The following is a 20,425-nucleotide window of genomic DNA, read 5'->3' as shown; positions in this document are numbered from 1 at the left end:
AATGTGGTTTATTTACTAATGGACAAGGAAAATGTAAGGTTGTTACTCATATGCTGTGCATTTAAATTTTTCCCTCATTAAAGATGCAGAATACCCTACCATATGTAAAGAATACTGCAAGGGGAAAATGCAGGACAATTTTGTCTAGGTGACACCATTCGTTAGCAGTCTTAGGCTGGGTTCACACGAGCATATTAACGTCCGTAATGGACGGACGTATTTCGGGCGGAAGTCCCGGACCGAACTCAGTGCAGGGAGCCGGGCTCCTAGCATCATAGTTATGTACGATGCTAGGAGTCCCTGCCTCTCTGCAGGACAACTGTCCCGTACTGTAATCATGTTTTCAGTACGGGACAGTAGTTCCACGGAGAGGCAGGGACTCCTAGCATCGTACATAACTATGATGCTAGGAGCCCGGCTCCCTGCACTGAGTTCGGTCCGGGATTTCCGCCCGAAATACGTCCGTCCATTACGGACGTTAATGTGCTCGTGTGAACCCAGCCTTATGATATTTGCACGGGACCACATGTTTCACACATCTTTGCATATGTGCAGATCGCTGTGAGAGACTCAGCCCATATATAAAAGTACATTCAGTGACTGAGCCCATGTGTAATGTGTATATAAAGGTGACTGTAAATGATTGATGTCATCTATATAGGCATTCACCCTCCCACAGCTATACTGTTTACCTATAACCTATAGCATAGTCTATATCTTTGAATGGGGGCAAAATTGGCAAAGTTTCATGGGTACAGTCATGTGGTACCCCTCAACCAATCAGACTGAGAGGTACCATTATTTCATGAGTCTATCGTTTAAACAGGTGACCCGGACAGGTGTTTCCTATAGAGCATCTTAAAGCTGCTCTTACGTAAAATGATCCGTTGTGGTGGCAGATTCCCTTTACCTACTCATTATCGTGTAATAGAAACACTTCTTATAAAACTAGACAACCACGTTAATTAAGAAACCATTTTATTTTCTTTTATTCATTCTTTTTTTTTTCAAGGAAACAACATTTTATTCTTTCTTTTTCCTTTTTTTTAAGCAATTCACTGATTCTGCTGAAACGAGTTCCTTTGGATAAGAACCCTTTTCACATGTCCTTTGAACTGACCTTGAAATGAACAGCTTTTATTGTATTTTTTTCTATGGACCGATGTGTATATTGTATCCAGTATCTTGAGCATATGCCCCACTTGCCTCTTCTCAAGGCTGAATAAATGACATGTTATTTGTTCCTCATAACTGTGGTTCTGCAGGTCCCTTATCAATCATGTTGCTATCTGGCATGCATCATACCCTTGTACTCTGTCACTGCGGCACTGGATAAGTCTATGCAGAAGAGTTTGCAATACAGGTAGCCTGACACTTGTACGTGTAACAGACAAGAGACTGTTTTTTTTTAAATATTGTTATTACCATTTTTGTATAAGGCAACTAATATTTTGTATATATTACTTTATACCTATTTTTCCAAAATGTTAGTTTATGGTGAAAGTCTGGATACAATCATGATTTCTGAGTTGTTTGACTGTTGGTATTCAATGTAATACAGATTTTAATATAGATAACCAGCATCGATGGAAAAGTTAATTACTAAACATGAAAACCAACCTGTAATGCCAAAATGTAATTTTAATTTCACAGTCTGTGCAAACTGCAATTTTTAGTTATTATTAGACATTGCAGCTCTGATAAAAATAAGATATTAAACCATCAACATTCTCTGCCTTATGCCCTGTTCACACGGAGGAATTTGCCATCAGAAAACAATCTGCCATTTTGACCTGCCTGCACCTTCTTGCTGCGGTTTTTGCAATGTTTTTTCACTGTGTATTTCTGGCTCTTAAACACTTAGGGTATGTTCACAAGGAGTTTTTTGGCGCTGTTTTTGCTTTGGAAACTGCGCCAAGAAACGTCCGAAAACGCCTCCCATTGGTTTCAATGGGAAGTGGAGGCGTTTTTTTTTCCTGCGAGCGGAAAAGAATGCTCGCGGAAAAAAGAAGCGTCATGCCCTTTCTTCAGGTGTTTCCGCCTCTGACCTCCCATTGACATCAATGGGAGGCAGAGAAAGCGGTTTTCACAGTGTTGTTTGCCTGCGGCGCCTTAATGGCTGTGGCAGAAAAAAGCCGCAAAAAACGCAGCAAAAAGAGTGTAGGCAGGTAAAAATCTGCCTCAAAATTCCTAAAGGAATTTTGAGGAAGATTTTGTGCCTGCAAAAAACTTTGTGTGAACAGGGCCTTAAACTCTTTATTGAAAGGTTTGGCCTACATTTATTTCTCTTATATTAAGCGATATTTAAAAAAACTCAATCTAAAATCACTGGTGACAATAGTGTACCATCCATGTCACAGGCTGGTATAGGGACAACTAAAGCAGCACTACAGTGAGGACCTTAACATACAACTCCTCATATCTCAACTTCTTGGAGCCTTGTTAGGGCACCTTGGCAGAGGGAGTGGATGATTGGGGTTAACTTCCGCGACCCATCGATTTGTAGGTTTTGAGTCATTTAACCCCTTAATGACCGGGCCATTTTGCACGTTAATGACCAAGGATTATTTTTTGTTTTTTCACGGTGGCATTCCAAGAGTCGTAACTTTTTTTTTATTACGTCGACATAGCCGTATATGGGCTTGTTTTTTGCGGGACGAGTTGTATTTTGTAATTGTACCATTTTTAGATGCTTAGAATATATAGATTAACTTTTATTTTATTTTTTATGGGGGGAATGGGAGAAAAGAGAGAATTTTTCCATTGTTTTTTGCGGTTTTTTTGGACGCCGTTCATCCGGCGGTTTAATTAATGTGTTTATTTTATTGGTCAAGTTGTTACGATCGCGGGGATACCATATATGTGTATGTGTGATTTGTTTTGACACTTTTACTGAATAAAACCACTTTTTGGGCAAAAAAAGTAGTTTTATTTGATTTTGACTGTAATTATTATTATTTTTTTTCAACAAACTTTATTTAACGGATTGACATTTTTTTTTTTGTCCCACCAGGGGACTTCACTATGCGATCTGCTGATCGCATATATAATGCTTTGGTATACTTAGTATACCAAAGCATTATTGCCTGTCAGTGTAAAACTGACAGGCAACCTGTTAGGTCATGCCTCCGGCATCGCCTAACAGGCAGATGCTGAAGGCAGACCTGGGGGTCTTTGTTAGACCCCCGGCTGTCATGGAAACCTGACGGCGACCCGCGATTTGTTTGCGGGGGCGCCGATCTGGTGACAGAGGGAGCTCCCTCCCTCTGTCAAACACATTAGATGCCGCTGTCACTATTGACAGCGGCATTCAATGGGTTAAACTGCCGGATTCGGAGCGCGCTTGGATTCCGGCAGTTGCAGCAGGAGCCAGTCTGTGTATAACAGCCGTGCTCCTGCCGCTGATCGCGTGGGTACACTGGCAGTACCCGCGCCATCACAGGACGGATATATCCGTCCTCCTGCGCAAACTAGCAGCTGCTGAGGACGGATATATCCGTCCTTCGGCGTTAAGGAGTTAATCTACAAAGAAAACGGGTTTTGGGTACATTTGAGGTGTAGATGTGTTCTTTTCAGATGTTCTTTATTCAGTCATTGAATGATTTAAAATATCCAAACAATATATTTTTTTGAGGCTATAGTACTTCCCCCATACTTCTAAAAGTAAATGCATGACTCGTTTTATTATTGTCACCTAGAATTATTACCATTTTAACAGGAAGATTAAAGGGGTTGTCTGTTTTTTCTTGTATAATTAAAAGTTATAAAATTTTCCAATATACCATTTATATAAGATCTCTGCTTGTTATTTAGTAGGAACATTAATTGTTTACTTCCAGTGGATAACATTCTGTCCATGGTCATGTGATGGACACACAGGTGCTGGGAACGTTAGAAGCCACAGCTCTGATACACATAATGTTACTGTAACGAGCCGTGCACCTGTGTGTCCTCCATCACATGACCATGGACACAATTGTATCCACTGGAGGCAAACCATAAATGTTCCTATTGAATAACAACAAGCAGAGATCTTAAAAACCGTGAGGAATTAATACAGAAAGTCTATTGGAAAATTGTATAACTTTTAATTATACACAAAATAACATTAATTAGCTTAAACCGGACAACCCCTTTAAAGATATACTAAACGTAAAGTCTGCGTTATCGCCATTTGCTGTGCATTTGTCTAAAGTGCTCTTCATTGGAATTTACTGATAGCAAGTCCAGAAAATATTTGCCCCATGACCATATTACTTTATCTCACATATCACCTGTTCTGAGACCTGCCAGAAACATTTACATATATACCTGTATATGTTTGTGAATGCTATAAGCAGCACTTTTTACACGTTTCCATTTTATAAGCTTTGTACTTTGGGTCATTAGCACATTTATGTGATCCTATTATCAGTCATAGGGTGTACACATTATTTACTGCTTGCCCAGTCATTGTTTTAAAAGCAGACAAGCATTCTAAATATAACTGGTAAATCCATAGTCATTGTGTAGTATCCAAAGTCACTAGTAACTTGAACATGAAAGTGTAAAGATGTCCAGATAGTCACATCCCTTCCTTCTCCGTTGTCAGGTCCCGAGAATAACCTCTTGAGATCTCCATCTGACTGCCATAGGACATGGCTAACAATACAATTACAATATCCAGAGAGGAGCTTGAAGAACTCAAGGAAGCATTTGATAAAGTCGGTAAGTCTAACATGACTTTCTTGAGTTGATAGAAATCCAAGATATCCCATAAAGTCTAAGTTGGTATTTTAACGTTTCTATTGAATGATCAATCTTAAATCGTGTATTAGAAGTATTTGTTTAAGTTTGGCTAGGTCAAGCATTCCTTTAGGCTATTTTCATACTTGTTTTGCATCTCCGAATTATAACAAAAACCATGACGCATTGCTGGATTCGTTGTATGATGAATACCAAAGGCGCCTAATACACCCTGTTGCCTTACAATGGGGTCCGTTGAGCTCCATCATGGTGTTATGCAGAATACAGCGCTATTCTTCATTTCAAATCTGCAATAAAGGTTCTGAATGGAGCCACTGACGCAGATGTATGCCTTGTCTTAATTTAAAGGGGTTGGGGTAAAGTATGGGTTGGTGCTATCGGACAACTGATCCTCCGGATAGGTCATCAGTAAATCATTGGTGTGGGTCCGACACCCGAACCCCGCACCGATCAGCTGCTCCGGTAGCTAAATCTGGCCATACGGTAGTGAGTTTAGACACTAGTTTCTGAACTTCTTGTCAGTAGTGGTTGGTCTGTGAAGGTTGTACAACGCCACAAGTTAGAATGACGTTTCGCTGATCGATCTCTGCCTTTAAATGCCTGGTCATGACCACTATTAATGGAATGCAGATCTCGGCCATATAAAAGATCTGTTTTGTACAGATTCAAAGTACGGCATCCATTAAAAATACCACCAATGTGCTTCCAATTTCATACATAGGTTTTCAGGGGGTGTTTCTAACAGGTTCTTATGGAAATGGCATGTTCCACTGCATGCAATATAAGCTTATAGGGGAAAATAATATGGAAATGTAGGCACACAATGTGCCAGTGTACACGTGCAGCTCACACGGCTTTGTTGCTTGCATAAAGCCTTAAACTTTAGTTACCCATGCGAGCCAAATCCCACATTTGCCACAAGGCATACAGCTCTTACAAGAACCGTTCTTGCAGCTGTGTAATGAAGTCTTAGGCCACGTTCACATTTTGCATGCTTATTACAGCTTTTCAGAGCTGAAAACATCCCATTCACAATAGAGTATGGTTGCGCCACTGTGGTAATTTATGTAAGAAACACCACCTGCCAATATTCTCTAAAGTATCAGTTTGTGGTTTTTGGCTAAGTACCGACCAAGAGAATATGAACTGACTTATGCAGAAAAAGCTCTTTTTAAGAGGAGCTAAATGTTAAGAAGCTCTAGTATCCAAATTATATGAATGGGATATGTATAGGAAAATAATGACTTTTATCCATAGTTTGCACAAAGTCTAATTCCAATTTAGGCTTTTGCTAAGTGAAACCGTATGGAACCGTAAAACACTTAGTAAATGTATTGCAGACATAACTATCTCCTAGTAATACTATCAAAGGTTATAGTACTGCCGCTGTAATAAATATATTCCACAATTCACATTCCAGAGGTGGCAGGGTGGACTCTTGTAGCTGTTGACATTACATCAATGTTTTAAATGCAACCTCCTAAGCTTGTGTCCAAATAAAGGCAGGACTCGTCTCCAAGGTGGATAGGTGCAACACATAATAGATATCATCTAGAGCACCTCCGCCCAGAACACCTTAGGGTAAAACAAGTTGTTTAAGCCACAACCAGAAGTGGATAAAAAAAAGAGCAGTAGAATCTTTCCTATATACGTCCCCTCTCTTTACCGTCCACACCTGGCATTGGATTAAAAAACTGCATTAAAACGGCACGTGTAAAACCACCCTCACTGCAAGCTGACAGAGCCTAAAGGCTATGCAAACCTTTGAAAGGCTTTTTTTTATTTTTAATAAACAGGTCAATCTGTGTGATTGGTTCAACTTTATAATTAGTTTTCATTAAAAATGATTTTAACTTTTTGAGATACAGCAGCTCTGTATTCTCTATATAGAGCAGCTCTATCATTCACTAAGACCTCAATCCGTTAGTCCCACGGACCTGATGGGTTCAGTGTCAGCAGGACACAAAGGATCCACCTGAATTTATTCCATCTAAGTTATGAACTTAGATGTGATAGATTGGTGGATCCTGCGTGACCCACTGACACTGAACATGTCAGTCCCGTGGAACTGACGGGAACAGATTTTAGTGAACGTTACAGCTGCTCTGTATAGAGCATACAGAGCAGCTGTATCTCAAAAAGTACATTTAAAAAAAAAAAAAAACTAACTATAAAGTTGCACCAATCACACTAACTGGTCTGTTTATTAAAAATAAATCCTATCAAAGGTTTACATAGCCTTTAATGGAAATTTAACAAGTAAAGCTTATCTATCATACAGGAGGCTTATTGTGTTTATTAATTACCTACCTTTTCCTTAAAGTGAGAGGAGCTTAGTGGGGGCGACACGTTTACCATAATTTACACTGAAAGTCATGGTGTAAATCTACTCCAGTTCATGATTGGCGTAGATTTCCACTTTCTGGCACACAGACGGCTAGAGTTGCACCTAATTTATTAAGTGGCGTGCGCCTCTTAATAAATTAGGCGCATTTTACTCCAACTTTCTTTATAGTGAGACTGGCGTATGAAATGCCATTCTTAATAAATTCTCCTCTTTGTGTCTAGAAAGATTAATTTCCACTTAGCTTATAACTTATTTGCACTTAGCATAAAATATATGACTGCATCCGCTCATTGATCTTTCTATTTTTCCAGTGAAGACTTGTGGCATTTTTATCAATAATATGGAAAGGATCTTGATGAATATATCAAACAGCTGCAGCTAAGTAGATGCACCCCGGCCACTCCGATTTAAAAAGCAAAAATCTTGTAGGGAATATTTTGACGTTATTCAGACGAACAATTTTCAGGCCTGGGGCTGTCCGAGTGTAGAACGGACTGAACACTAACATATTCTAGTTAATAGGCTAATTCAGACGTCAGTTTTTTTTTCCATGGACCATCCGCCCATGATGAAAAAATCACAGCATGCTCTATCTTTGTAAGTTTTTAATGCAGTAAAGGCCCATATAAGTCAATTGGCTACGTGAATGCTATCCATTTGATTCTGTTCTGTTTTCCTTGTATGGTTCTCTGGGGAGACTCTTGAGAAATAAAGCTATGAAGTAGAGCCAAAGCAGTGTGGTCCTGACTATAAGGCCTCATTTACACGAGCGTGTGCGTTTTGCGCGCGCAAAAAAACGCTGCGTTTTGCGTGCGCAAAAGGCAATTGACAGCTCCGTGTGTCATCCGTGTATGATGCGCGGCTGCGTGATTTTCGCGCAGCCGCCATCATAGAGATGAGGCTAGTCAACGCCCGTCACTGTCCAAGGTGCTGAAAGAGCTAACTGATCGGCAGGAACTCTTTCAGCACCCTCGACAGTGAGTTCCGATCACAATATACACCAACCTGTGAATAAAAAAAGACGTTCAAACTTACCATGAACTGCCTGCTTCCTCCAGTCCGGTCTCCCGGCCGTTGCCTTGGTGACGCGTCCCTCTCTTGTCATCCGGCCCCACCTCCCAGGATGACGCGGCAGGCCATGAGACCGCTGCAGCCTGTGATTGGCTGCAGCCTGTGCTTGGCCTGTGATTGGCTGCAGCTGTCACTTGGCCTTAATTGTCATCCCGGGAGGTCGGACTGGAGGAAGGAGCCGGGACTTATCGGTAAGTCCGAACTTCTGTTTTTTTTTACACGTATATGTATATTGTGATCGAAAGTCACTGTCCATGGTGCTGAAACAGTTTAAGTCTTTGAGCACCGTGGGCAGTGACTGTCTCCTGACGTCGCGTACCCGAACATTTTTTGCCGGGTTCGGTCAAAACGAGTTCGGCCGAACCCGGTGAAGTTCGGTGCGCTCTTCTCTAATTTGACACTCCGTTTGGATGTTTGTAACCAGAAAAGCACGTGGTGCTTTTCTGTTTACATTCATCCTTTTGACAGCTCTTGCGTGATTTTCGCGCAAGCAACGCAGGACCGTCCGTGTGGCATGCGTTGTTTTCACGCACCCATTGAAGTCAATGGGTGCGTGTTGCGTGAAAAACGCAAGAATATAGAACATGTCGTGAGTTTTACGCAACGCACTCACGCAGCGCAAAATTCACGCATCGTCTAAACAGCCCCATAGACTATTATAGGTGCGTACGACACGCGTGAAAAGCACGCGCGTCGCACGCGCGTATAATACGCTCGTGTAAATGAGGCCTAAGACATGGTCTGAATCCAAAGTTACGGCAATAAATATCTCACAGTGCTCTCTATGCTATAAGCAATAGAAAATGGCGTTTCTCCCATCATGTGACCATCTTGGGGGTGTTTTCAGTGGGTTGAGACAATTGAGGACATTCTTCAGTTTTTTTTCTCATGAGCAATTGACATACTGATGCCCTCTAGATGGAAAAAACTGACAAACTGAAGACAATCACAGAAAACACTGATGCAAAATTGTCAGTTTCTCACTGACTGAACTTAGACGAGTTTCTTTTGCATTTTTGCCATTGTGGTATTATGCAGCACAAATAGATGTTAGGCTGGGTTCACACGACCTATTTTCAGACGTAAACGAGGCGTATTATGCCTCGTTTTACGTCTGAGGGTATGTTCACACACACTAATTACGGACGTAAATCAAGCGTATTAACCCCCGAATTACATCCGAAATTACGGCTTGAATGCGTTGACAAACATCTGCCCATTGAAAGCAATGGGCTGACGTTTGTCTGTTCACACGAGGCGTATATTTATGCGCCGCTGTCAAAAGACGGCGCGTAAATAGACGCCCGCATCAAAGAAGTGACCTGTCACTTCTTGGGGCGTAATTGGAGCCGTTATTCATTGACTCCAATGAAAAGCAGCGCCAATTACGTCCGTAATGGACGCGGCGTACAAGCGCCTACACATGCCGTTACGGCTGAAATTACGGGGCTGTTCTCTCCTGAAAACAGCCCCGTAATTTCGGCCGTTACGGATGCTGTCGTGTGAACATACCCTGAAAATAAGGCTACAATACGTCGGCAAACATCTGCCCATTCATTTGAATGGGTTTGCCGACGTACTGTGCAGACAACCTGTCATTTACGCGTCGTCGTTTGACAGCTGTCAAACGACGACGTGTAAATATACAGCTTCGTCAAAAGAAGTGCAGGACACTTCTTTCAGACGTAATTTGAGCCGTACTTCATTGAACTCAATGAAGCACAGCTCAAAATTTACGGCTGTCAGAGAAGCCTCGCAAAATGCGAGGAGGAGCAATTACGTCTGAAACGACGCAGCTGTTTTCTCCTGAAAACAGTCTGTCATTTCAGACGTAAAAGCCAGCTACCGTGTGCACATACCCTAACATTACAGTGAACGGGATTGTAAAAAACCACGTTCAGCAATGCAGCAATACAGCATGTTAAATGTTTTAAAACCACAGCATGTTCTATCACCTGTCGTTCTTTTATTTAGTTGTTATGTTTTTTTCACTTTAATGGGAAAAAACAGCGTCATTCTTGGTTTTCAATAAAAGCATTTCTAGAAACTCAGATTTGACCATAGTCATCTGAGGGGTTTTCACTTTCATTTTCTGTTTGTGACCGGTTAGCATTTTACGTTTGTGCCGGTGTACTCCTATAGCAGCCAGGAGCCTTCTGAACGCTCCCAGCCCTGCTATAAGATGAGTGCTATTAAGACCTGCCTGTGCCAGGTCTCAATAGCAATGCACTGACTTTGTGATATTGCAGTCTATAGCATAAACGATCTAACGATCGCAAGTTCAACCCCCTAAGGGGGCTAAAATAGTAATAAAAAAATGTAAAAATGTTTTAAAAAATGTTAAATTCAGATCACCCCCCTTTCCCTAGATCACATATAAAAATAAATAAACAAAAATAAACATAAACACATTCGTTCGAAAATGCCCGAACTATAAAAATATTTATCTAATACAGTGAATGCCACAGCTGTAAAAAAGATCAAAATCGCCTATTTGCAGTTTTTTTTGCCACTACAACCCCCCAATTTTTTTTTATAAAAAGTGACACTCCCCAAAATGGTATCATTAAAAACTGCATCTTTCCTCATACAGAAAGACGCCTTACATAGCCCTATACACAAAAATATAAAAATGTTACGGGGGTCAGAATATGGCAATGCAAAAAAAATGTTGCTTCTTTTTTTTTTTTAAAGGTACTAAAACATAACAAAAACTATATAAGTTTGGCATCACCTTGATCGTACTGACTCGCAGAATAAAGGTAACGTGTCATTCTCATCGTACATTCAACACCGTAAATACGAAACCCAAAGAAAATGTATGGCGGAACTGTTTTTTTCCAATTCCACCCTATTCTGAATTTTTTCCAGCTTCCCAGTATATCACACATAATATTAAATAGTTCCATTAGAAAGTACAATTTGTCCCGTAAAAATTAAGCCCTCATATGGCTGTGTCAACGAAAAAAAAAAAAAAGTTATGACTTTGTGAAGGCAGAGATGAAAAAACAAAAGCATAAAAATGAAAATTAGTCTGGCCCTGAAAGGGTTAACAAAAACGAATCACATTCTGACCCTTGTGGCACCGAAGAAGCCTTTTCAGGATGTGAAATGCGTGTGGAGCGGACACACCCTAAGATGCTCAACTTAATACCCCAAGACATGATTGTTTATGCTCCTTTTAAATCACTTCATATTTTCACTGGTACATTTCATGATCATCTCTTTCTATATCAGCTGATCACCAGACTGGCTTTATTAACCCCCAGCGATTTGGTGTTAATGCCAGGACAGGCTTTTGCTATCCATACATTTCTCTTGCAGCGCCCGCCTCGACGGGCCTAGTCCACCAAAGTGAGAGCCACTGTTTGCAGTGACTCTTCTCAGTGGCTAATAGAGAGGGGCTCCGTGCATGGTATTTACTTCTATGACAGGCATATACCCAAATAGGATAAATGGATAAAGTACAGTGAAGTTTACCGCTCAGACTGCACTGGTAACAGTCCAATATCATTCAGTATGGGCTCTCTCCCAGAAAAATGCAGTGGACAGTCCGCAATCCAATGAGGGTGTGGATGGTAATTCTTATCCTTGTAGTTCCACCAAGCTCCTTATCGTCTTTCTCCACATTCAAAGAACTCCTGGTAGGAAAAGATTCTTATGTCTCTAATAGATGGAAAACGAAGACACATAGTGCAACACCCTCTGAAAAAAGATTGCTCCGCGCCAAGTTTAATCCATACTCACAGAAGTAACAAGAAATAAAAGCATCAAGGTAAGTAAAAATCTTTAAAATTTCTAAGCGGCACGCCAAACACTCTCGCCCGACCCTGGATTTCGCCCTTCCTTTTTCCATCTATTAGAGACATAAGATCCTTTTCCTACCAGGAGTTCTTTGAATGTGGAGAGAGACGATAAGTAGCTCGGTGGAACTACAAGGATAAGAATTACCATCCACACCCTCATTGGATTGCGGACTGTCCACTGCATTTTTCTGGGAGAGAGCCCATACTGAATGATATTGGACTGTTACCAGTGCCGTCTGAGCGGTAAACTTCACTGTACTTTATATATATGTTATTTAGGGTATTTGTTGGATCATACCCAATTTAGTTTTGCCTGCTCCGGTCTGAGAGAGATTTCGTGGGTATTTGAGCCAAGAGAAACCACCATTATAAGGGTAAATGGATAGGGGTTGTCCTGATGAGACAATCCCTTAAAAGTAAATCTTTGATATGTCATTGATATAAAATTGAGAGGGTGATGTCGAGAGGGAGGCTGACAAGAGTACCTGGACCAATACTATTTTCGGTTACTATGACATGTCAGAATATAGTATTTTCTACTCTATCCTCTGGCTTATTAGTGGACATATTTGGAGGAGATAAAAAGTGATGTAAGAATGTGAGCCGTATTTGTAGAGCATCGGTACGCCATTCTCGGCATATTATCCCCATGTCCTACAGTTTCCTGTTTGGGATGTGTTGTCTAATTTGTTTCATGTGTGAACTAACTCCAAAAAACTTTCAGACTGCCTACAACAGGTCATACCCGGCGTACAATGTGAAAAGGTATTGGAAATGTGCTGTTGTTTCTTTAGGGTATGTTCACACAACCTATTTACGGACGTAATTCAGGCATTTTACGCCTCGAATTACGGCCGAAAAAACGTCTCCAAACCGTCTGCAAACATCTGCCCATTGAATTCAAAAGACGGCGCGTAAAAAGACGCCCGCCTCAAAGAAGTGCATGTCACTTCTTGAGACGTAATTGGAGCCGTTTTTCATTGACTCCAATGAAAACCAGCTCCAATTACGTCCGTAAAAGACGCCGCGAAAGACGCGTGCACTTGTCAAAACGTCTGCAATTCAGGAGCTGTTTTCGCCTGAAAACAGCTCCGTCATTTCAGACGTAATTGGCGTTGCCGTGTGAACATACCAGAAGTCTTTTTTTTTTTTTTTCATTTTAGCTGTCTTTTGTGTCAGTCATGTGACCAGTAAGGGATTGTTTTTTCTTTTTCTTTGTGCCGCTGTTATGGCATTTTGAGAGGTGTTTCCAAGTGTAGGAAAAATAAAGGAAAGATTCTTCTCATACAGCAATTTCAAATTGTTTTGTATTGTGTACTGCAAAAATTGCATTGTATACGCAGCCTTAGGCCTCATGCACATAACCGTTACACTGGAACCATATTGTGCTTCATATTGTGGTTCGTATTGTTTCGATTTTTGTACTGTACATTGCTAGTGCTTCCTGTGGAGAATACAATCCAATAAATGGCATTAGATGATGGTAGAATACTTGTTTTATGCAGACTCCACATACATTTTTTTTATAATGATGGCAATATGTATGCCTATATAGAAATTCAAGACATGTATTATGGATGCAAATAGTTAACGCACTAGGGACTCAATATTATATATTATTACTGTATGTTAATTGATGCAGAGGTAAAACTTGCCTTGCATCACAATCCCAATAAGCACCAATTTCGGTATTAGAATCGGAACATGAGGAAAGGGTAGTTTGGGGCTTGGCTACCCCTTTATTTGCCTCCTAGAAATGCCATGACCTGTCACTTTGGTTGGTAAGCCTCTAGTGAGGACATTTGCAATCAACCTGGGATGACAAAATCAAATGTAATAGTTCCACATTTAGTAACGTGCAGAATAGATGCTGGAATCTCCGAATTTCCTGTTGTCAAACTTTGGGCTGCATCATGCCTTTGTATGACTTGTTCATCAAGGTAACAAGTGATATTTTTTTAATTATTGACATTTGCAGGAAGTTGGGTTTTTAATCTGTGAATGAACATTTCCTTTTATGGAAGAAATAGCAGCAGTACATTGTACTTTGTGCAGATATAGTGCAGTAAAGTGTCACCTTGAAACGCCGGCAACAATAAATCCACCACCTTACATAAAGAGAGACTGTAGAAAACGTGTTCCTGTCACGTCCAGTTGAAACATATGCACAGCTTGTTAAAGGGGTTGTCCAGTTATGGGGATGCTTTTTCATACTGAGAACCTATCCACAGGATCTGATTGGTGGGGTTCCGACACCCGTACCCGGCACCGATCAGCTTCTCCGTCATCGGTACCTATGCACTTTTTTCATATATATACCTATGCACTGTATGCAGTGTTCGGGGCCGGAAGCAGATGGCTCCATACCTTCATAGTGGCCATACTGTAACTCTGCTCCAATTCACTTGAACAGGAGCAAAGCTGCAGTACTGCAGCATGGTCGCTATACTGTGACCGAAACCATCTGCTTCTGGTACGGACATCTGGTGCCCGGAGGCAGCCGGAGCAGCTGGTGTCAGACCCCCACCGATCATATACTGATGACCTATCCTGTGGATAGGTCATCCATCGGTATGAAAAAACGTCCAGTGCCTGCACAACCACATTAAGACTCTGTTTACACTGGCACCATGGTTCTTTTCCACAGGTTTTTGTTGCACCTAAAAGACAAACGTGCAATGTCTGGTGTACTATTCTACCCGCTGAAAAAAACCAAACCTGACAGAAATACTTAGTCTATAGGATCTGTTAGTTACAATCTGTTATAAAACAGATCTATCATACTGTACCGTGTCAAATCTTAACCGCAAATACTGTAATACGATGGCAATGAAGTATGCATTTACACGTGATTTTGCCTTACCCCCTCCACCCTGTGTGAAGACACCCTAAGGCCACGTTCATGTGGCATGTGCATAATCGAAATCAGCAAAAAAGTGCAGTATAATGTATGTGAATGGCATTTAGAAAAAAAACTATTCACAAGCAGCAGAAGAAATGTAAGCTATATAAAGTAGGAAATCAATGGTACAACCTGCATACAAATCCACTGCAGATTCCAGGTAATCTCTGTAGCAGAAATATTCTGCTGCATGGGAACATTGAGAGGATAGAATGATGCAGTTGGGTCATTTCTCATCAGCACCTCCTTGTTTATTTAATACATTACAATACTGGGCACTATACCTAGAAGGTAATCACATTTTGTATATGTTATTGTCTTTTATTAAAAGTGTTTTCTAGGATTAGGAAAAAAGGGTCTTCTATTTTTCCAGAAAGAGCACCACCTTTGTCTATGGGCTAAATCTGGTACTTCAGTTCAGTATCATTTACTTGAATAGGGCTGAGCTGCAATATCAGACACAGCTGATGGACAAGAGTTGTGCTTTTCTCAAATAATAAAGAACAGCAACCCCTTGAACTGTTTCTGAATCTCCAACTGACTTTAATGAGAGTGACTGATGAGGAGCAACTACCCTGAAACAGTGCTTTCTTCAGATGAGTGTTTCTGCTTTGTCTGATAATGTTTCAATGCTCTATAAGAGGTTGACATTGACTTACAGTGACACTAGAGCAGGGGTCTCAAGCACGCAGCCCGTGGGCCGCCCCTGAGGCTGTCATCTGCGGACCGCGGGACACAGAGCTGCTAGTATCGGCTCTGCTCCGGTACTCTGTAAAATACCTGACATCGCTGTCCATGAATGGACACGCGATGTCTGGGGCTTCTCCAGAGCCTGAGTCCCGGGCAGAGCACTAGTATAGGTTCTGCTCCGGGACTCTGTGGAAATCTCTGACATCACTGTCCATATATGGACAGTTTTGTCAGGGTCTTCCCCAGAGCGGAGTCCCGGGCAGAGCGCTAGTATCGGCTCTGCTCCGGGACTCTGTGGAATCCCCTGACATCGCTGTCCATGAATGGACACGCGCTGTCAGGTTCTTCCCCAGAGCGGAGTCCCGGGCAGAGCGCTAGAATAGGCTCTGCTCCGGGACTCTGTGGAATCCCCTGACATCGCTGTCCATGAATGGACACGCAATGTCTGGGGCTTCCACAGAGCCTGAGTCCCGGGCAGAGCGCTAGTATAGGTTCTGCTCCGGGACTCTGCGGAATTCCCTGACATCGCTGTCCATATATGGACAGTTTTATCAGGGTCTTCCCCAGAGCGGAGTCTCGGGCAGAGCGCTAGCATAGACTCTGCTCCTGGACTCTGGAATCCCATGACATCGCTGTCCACATATGGACAGCGATGTCTAGGGCTTCCCCAGAGCTGGACAGTGATGTCAGGAGCACAGCTGGAGTCCCAGTAGGAGCGCTAGTAGCGCTCTGCTCGAGACTCCAGCTCTGGGTTTGCCCCTGACATCTCTGTCCATATATGAACAGTGATGTCAGGAGCAGAGCTGGAGTCCCAGGCAGGGTGCTAGAAGCGGCTCTGCTCCGGGACTCCAGCTCTGGGCAAGCCCCTGACATCACTGTCCATATATGGACACTGATGTCAGTTGCTTCCCCAGAGTTCCGGAGCAGAGCCTATACTAGTGCTACGCTCTAGCACACCGGCTCTGGGGTTGCCCCTGACATCACATTCTGGTCCAGGAGGATCCCCTGACGTCACTGTGTATGAACAGTGACATCAGGGGCTCCTCCAGCAGAGGAATCCCTGGCCAAAGCGTCGGCAAGGCTCTGGCTGGGAATTCCACTCCTAGAGGGAGCCCCAATGGAGCTATCTACTAGGGGTGTCTGTGGCAGTATCTACAAGGGGTATGTGTGGTATTATCTACAGAGGGCACTGTGGCAGCATCTACAGAGGGCACTGTGACAGTATCTACAGAGGGCACTGTGGCAGCATCTACAGAGGGCACTGTGGCATTATCCACAGATGGCACAGTGGCATTATATACAGATGGCACTGTGGCATTACCTACAGAGGGCACGGTGGCATTATCTACAGAGGACACGGTGGCATTATCTACAGAGGGCATGGTGGCATTTTCTACAAAGGGCACGGTGGCATTATCTACAGAGGGCACTGTGGCATTATCTACAGAGGGCACTGTGGCATTATCTACAGGGGGCACTGTGGCATTATCTACAGAGGGCACTGTGGCAGCATCTACAGAGGGCACTGTGGCAGCATCTACAGAGGGCACTGTGGCAGCATCTACAGAGGGCACTGTGGCAGCATCTACAGAGGGCACTGTGGCAGCATCTACAGAGGGCAGTGTGGCATTATCTACAGAGGGCAGTGTGGCATTATCTACAGAGGGCACTGTGGCAGTATCTACAGAGGGCACGGTGGCATTATCTACAGAGGGCACTGTGGCAGTATCTACAGAGGGCACTGTGGCACGATCTAAAAAGGGGCTGCCTAATTTTGACATTTGTGTGTCTGCCAAACGCTACCAACTGACCCGCCGGACTGCATTTAGCGACACTTAAACTGTAAAACTGGATTGTTGAAATAAGCATGTGGAGAAATCTCGCAAATTTCCGGTAAGTTTAAACCTAGCGCTATTATTAAAGTAATGTAGTATTATAGTAATATAGTATTATTATAGTAATGTAGTATTGTATTATAGTAATATAGTGTTATAGTAGTTCAAATAACTAATTAATTAACAATAATTTTGTCATTTATCAAATTTGAAAGTAATGCGGCCCGACAAATTCTAATTTTTTCTATATGTGGCCCGCTTACCCGGTCGAGTTGGAGACCCCTGCACTAGAGAGACCATTTTCTTCCTTCAGAAGGAGAGCTACTTTACATGCTGTTAACCAAATTGTATCATGTTCTGCCTAGCAACCTGCTTTAGTTGATGGAGTACAGAGCTTAAGGACAAAGGTTACAGGATAAATTGTGCACTGTTAGAATAGTAGCATGAGGAAGAGAATGTGTATTAAAATAGCTAACACAAGCTTAACAGGAAATTAAAAGCAATATGTTATAAGACTTTTCCCTAGTTTTATGATTTGTATTAAGAAAAAAAAAAGGGCCGTACTGTAAAAGTTCTATTACACGGCCTGATATGGGCCTTGAAAACAAGGGCCGATCAACAAGACAGCTTGTTGATAGCGCTCGTTTGCTCCTTTAACAATGAGCTTTGATCAGTAATGTATGGAGACGAGCGATTGTTACTACGATCGTTCGTTCCAATGCAATTCCATCATGTCGGCAAGCACATCTCCCTGTTTACACAAGGAGATGTGCTGCCGACCACGATAATATTTCATGCTGCATAAACGAGCAGACCAGCCGATGAAGGAGCATTTGCTCGTTCATCGGCTGATCGCTGCCCTGTTTACACAGGGCAATGATCGGGAGCGAGCGTTCATATGAACGCTTGTTTGCCCTATTAATGGCCCGTGTAAAAGGGCCTTTCCTGTGGAAAGAAGTCAGCAGCCACATACATGCATGAATAATTAAGAATATAGGACTGTCCCCCAACCTTTCTACTCACTCGTGTTGATGTAACGTTCTTTTCACTTCACTGTGTTGTTTTGTGTTTTTCTATTACGAACTATTCATTCCACCCCTATTCTGATATTAGACATCACCACTATACAAAAGCCTCAAAACACTCATCCATGTCAATGTTTAAATTGGACCTTTTAACACGGCTTTTATTTAATGTCATTACAACACTATTCTTTTTACTGCAGATGCTGACAACAGTGGATTTGTCAATGACTATGAGCTCCAAGATTTATTCAAAGAAGCCAACCTCCCACTGCCTGGCTACCGGGTGAGAGAGATTGTAGAGAAAATATTTTTAGCAGCTGACCGCAATAAAGATGGGAAGATAGATTTTGAGGAGTTTGTTTTGGTGAGTAATCTGCTTGTAGTAAATTAAAGTAAAGATAAATAAATAATTTGTGTGATTATGATTGTTTCCGTTGTCTTAGGGTATGTTCACACGGCCAAATTTCAGACGTATACGAGGCGTATTATGCCTCGTTTTACGTCTGAAAATAGGGCTGCAATACGTCGGCAAACATCTGGCCATTCATTTGAATGGGTTTGCCGACGTACTGTGCAGACGACCTGTTATTTACGCGTCGTCGTTTGACAGCTGTCAAACGACGACTCGTAAAAATACAGCCTCGTCAAAAGAAGTGCAGGACACTTCTTTCAGACGTTTTTGGAGCTGTTTTCTCATAGACTCCAATGAAAACAGCTCCAAAAACGAGTTGGTAAAAAAATGAGTTGGTAAAAATGCGAGTTGGTAAAAAACGTCTGAAAAGCAGGGTCTGTTTTCCCTTGAAAACAGCTCTGGATTTTCAGACGTTTTGGTTGACTACGTGTGAACATACCCTTAGGCTGTGTTCACATCAAACTCTGGCTTCATGCTCAGCTTAAATACCAGGAAAATTAACCAACATGTGTGATAAGTAAAGCCCTGACGTATATTACTTTATTCCCTGGCGTATATGCAGAACTTAAGGCAAAGTGTGATGTGAACAGAGCCTCAAGGCCAATGATAGGACAAATACTCATTCATCGGTTGATCTACTCCAATAGATCCCCCTATTGGTTCACGTTCATATTGTCATATTTGAGGCTCTTTTACACCAGCTAATGAACATTACCATGTGCAAACGCTCGTTCATCAGTTGATCGTATCGGTTATGCAGCAATAAATATTATCGTTGTCGGCTTCACATTTCCGTGTGTAAACGGGGAGATGTGCTGCTGACATGATGGAAATGTATGGGGAGGAACAATCTGAGCAAGGGGGAGAAAGCAGGACAAAGGTTTACATCAACCTTCTTTCCCATAATGGATGGCTAGAAGGTGTAAGTCCTCGGATGGGGATGTTAAGTAAACCAGCACCAGAAGAGAGCCCTCTTTTTATATAATATGAGGCCCCTGTTCCTGTAAGTTCACAATGTGAGTAGAATATGCAAATTGATATATCTATGCATTTTCGCTTGTTTTATGTCATTTGAGTGCATTTGGCAAAGCTATAACAAAAATGTCCATAATTCAGAATGTAGTTTATTGTAAATGGTAAGTATTTATTATTTTATGACTTTTAGCAGAATTATGAGCAGATAAAAGGAAAAGGGATCGAGTTCATAATTTCTGAACTTTAGAGCCTCTTGGATATCCAGGAAAATAATTTTTACAATGTAATTTTTATCTGTTTATGGGCCGACAAGATAACTATATAATAGTGTGTGAAGTGGGGCAAGCAGTTTCTCGATTACATTAATGTACAGTCATTTAAGGCACTTTTTTCACTTTTTCTAGCAAACATCTAATTTTTACAATGATAGTTTTGAATATATATGTGCAGAAATTTTTCACTATTGTCTGATCCAATTTGGAAACTCTTGAATCGCTCTGATTTGAGCACTAGATTTACTTACATAAGATATTGGGGGGGAATTCATTATCGGGTTTATACAACTTTAGTGGCGTAAAAAAGTTGCACATTTTGGTGAACGCTTGTTTTGCGCAAA

The 20,425-nt window shown here is 41.8% G+C and overlaps 1 protein-coding gene across 3 annotated transcripts in view; it reads left to right on the top strand.

Annotated features, from left to right (window-relative positions):
• The window catches only part of PLS1 (plastin 1), a 157,879-nt gene that overhangs the window by 61,338 nt on the left and 76,116 nt on the right, over positions 1 to 20,425 (top strand). For all 3 annotated transcript variants that reach the window (XM_075863998.1, XM_075863997.1, XM_075863996.1), the window contains 2 exons: positions 4,592 to 4,707; positions 18,623 to 18,786. In XM_075863998.1, coding sequence (XP_075720113.1) covers positions 4,638 to 4,707; positions 18,623 to 18,786 — 234 coding nt within the window. In that variant the 5' untranslated portion in view covers positions 4,592 to 4,637. The remainder of the gene's footprint in view (positions 1 to 4,591; positions 4,708 to 18,622; positions 18,787 to 20,425) is intronic.

The sequence above is a fragment of the Rhinoderma darwinii genome, chromosome 4 (assembly GCF_050947455.1).
Source record: "Rhinoderma darwinii isolate aRhiDar2 chromosome 4, aRhiDar2.hap1, whole genome shotgun sequence".
Lineage (NCBI taxonomy): Eukaryota > Metazoa > Chordata > Amphibia > Anura > Rhinodermatidae > Rhinoderma > Rhinoderma darwinii.
This window is presented reverse-complemented; position numbering and strand designations above follow the sequence as displayed.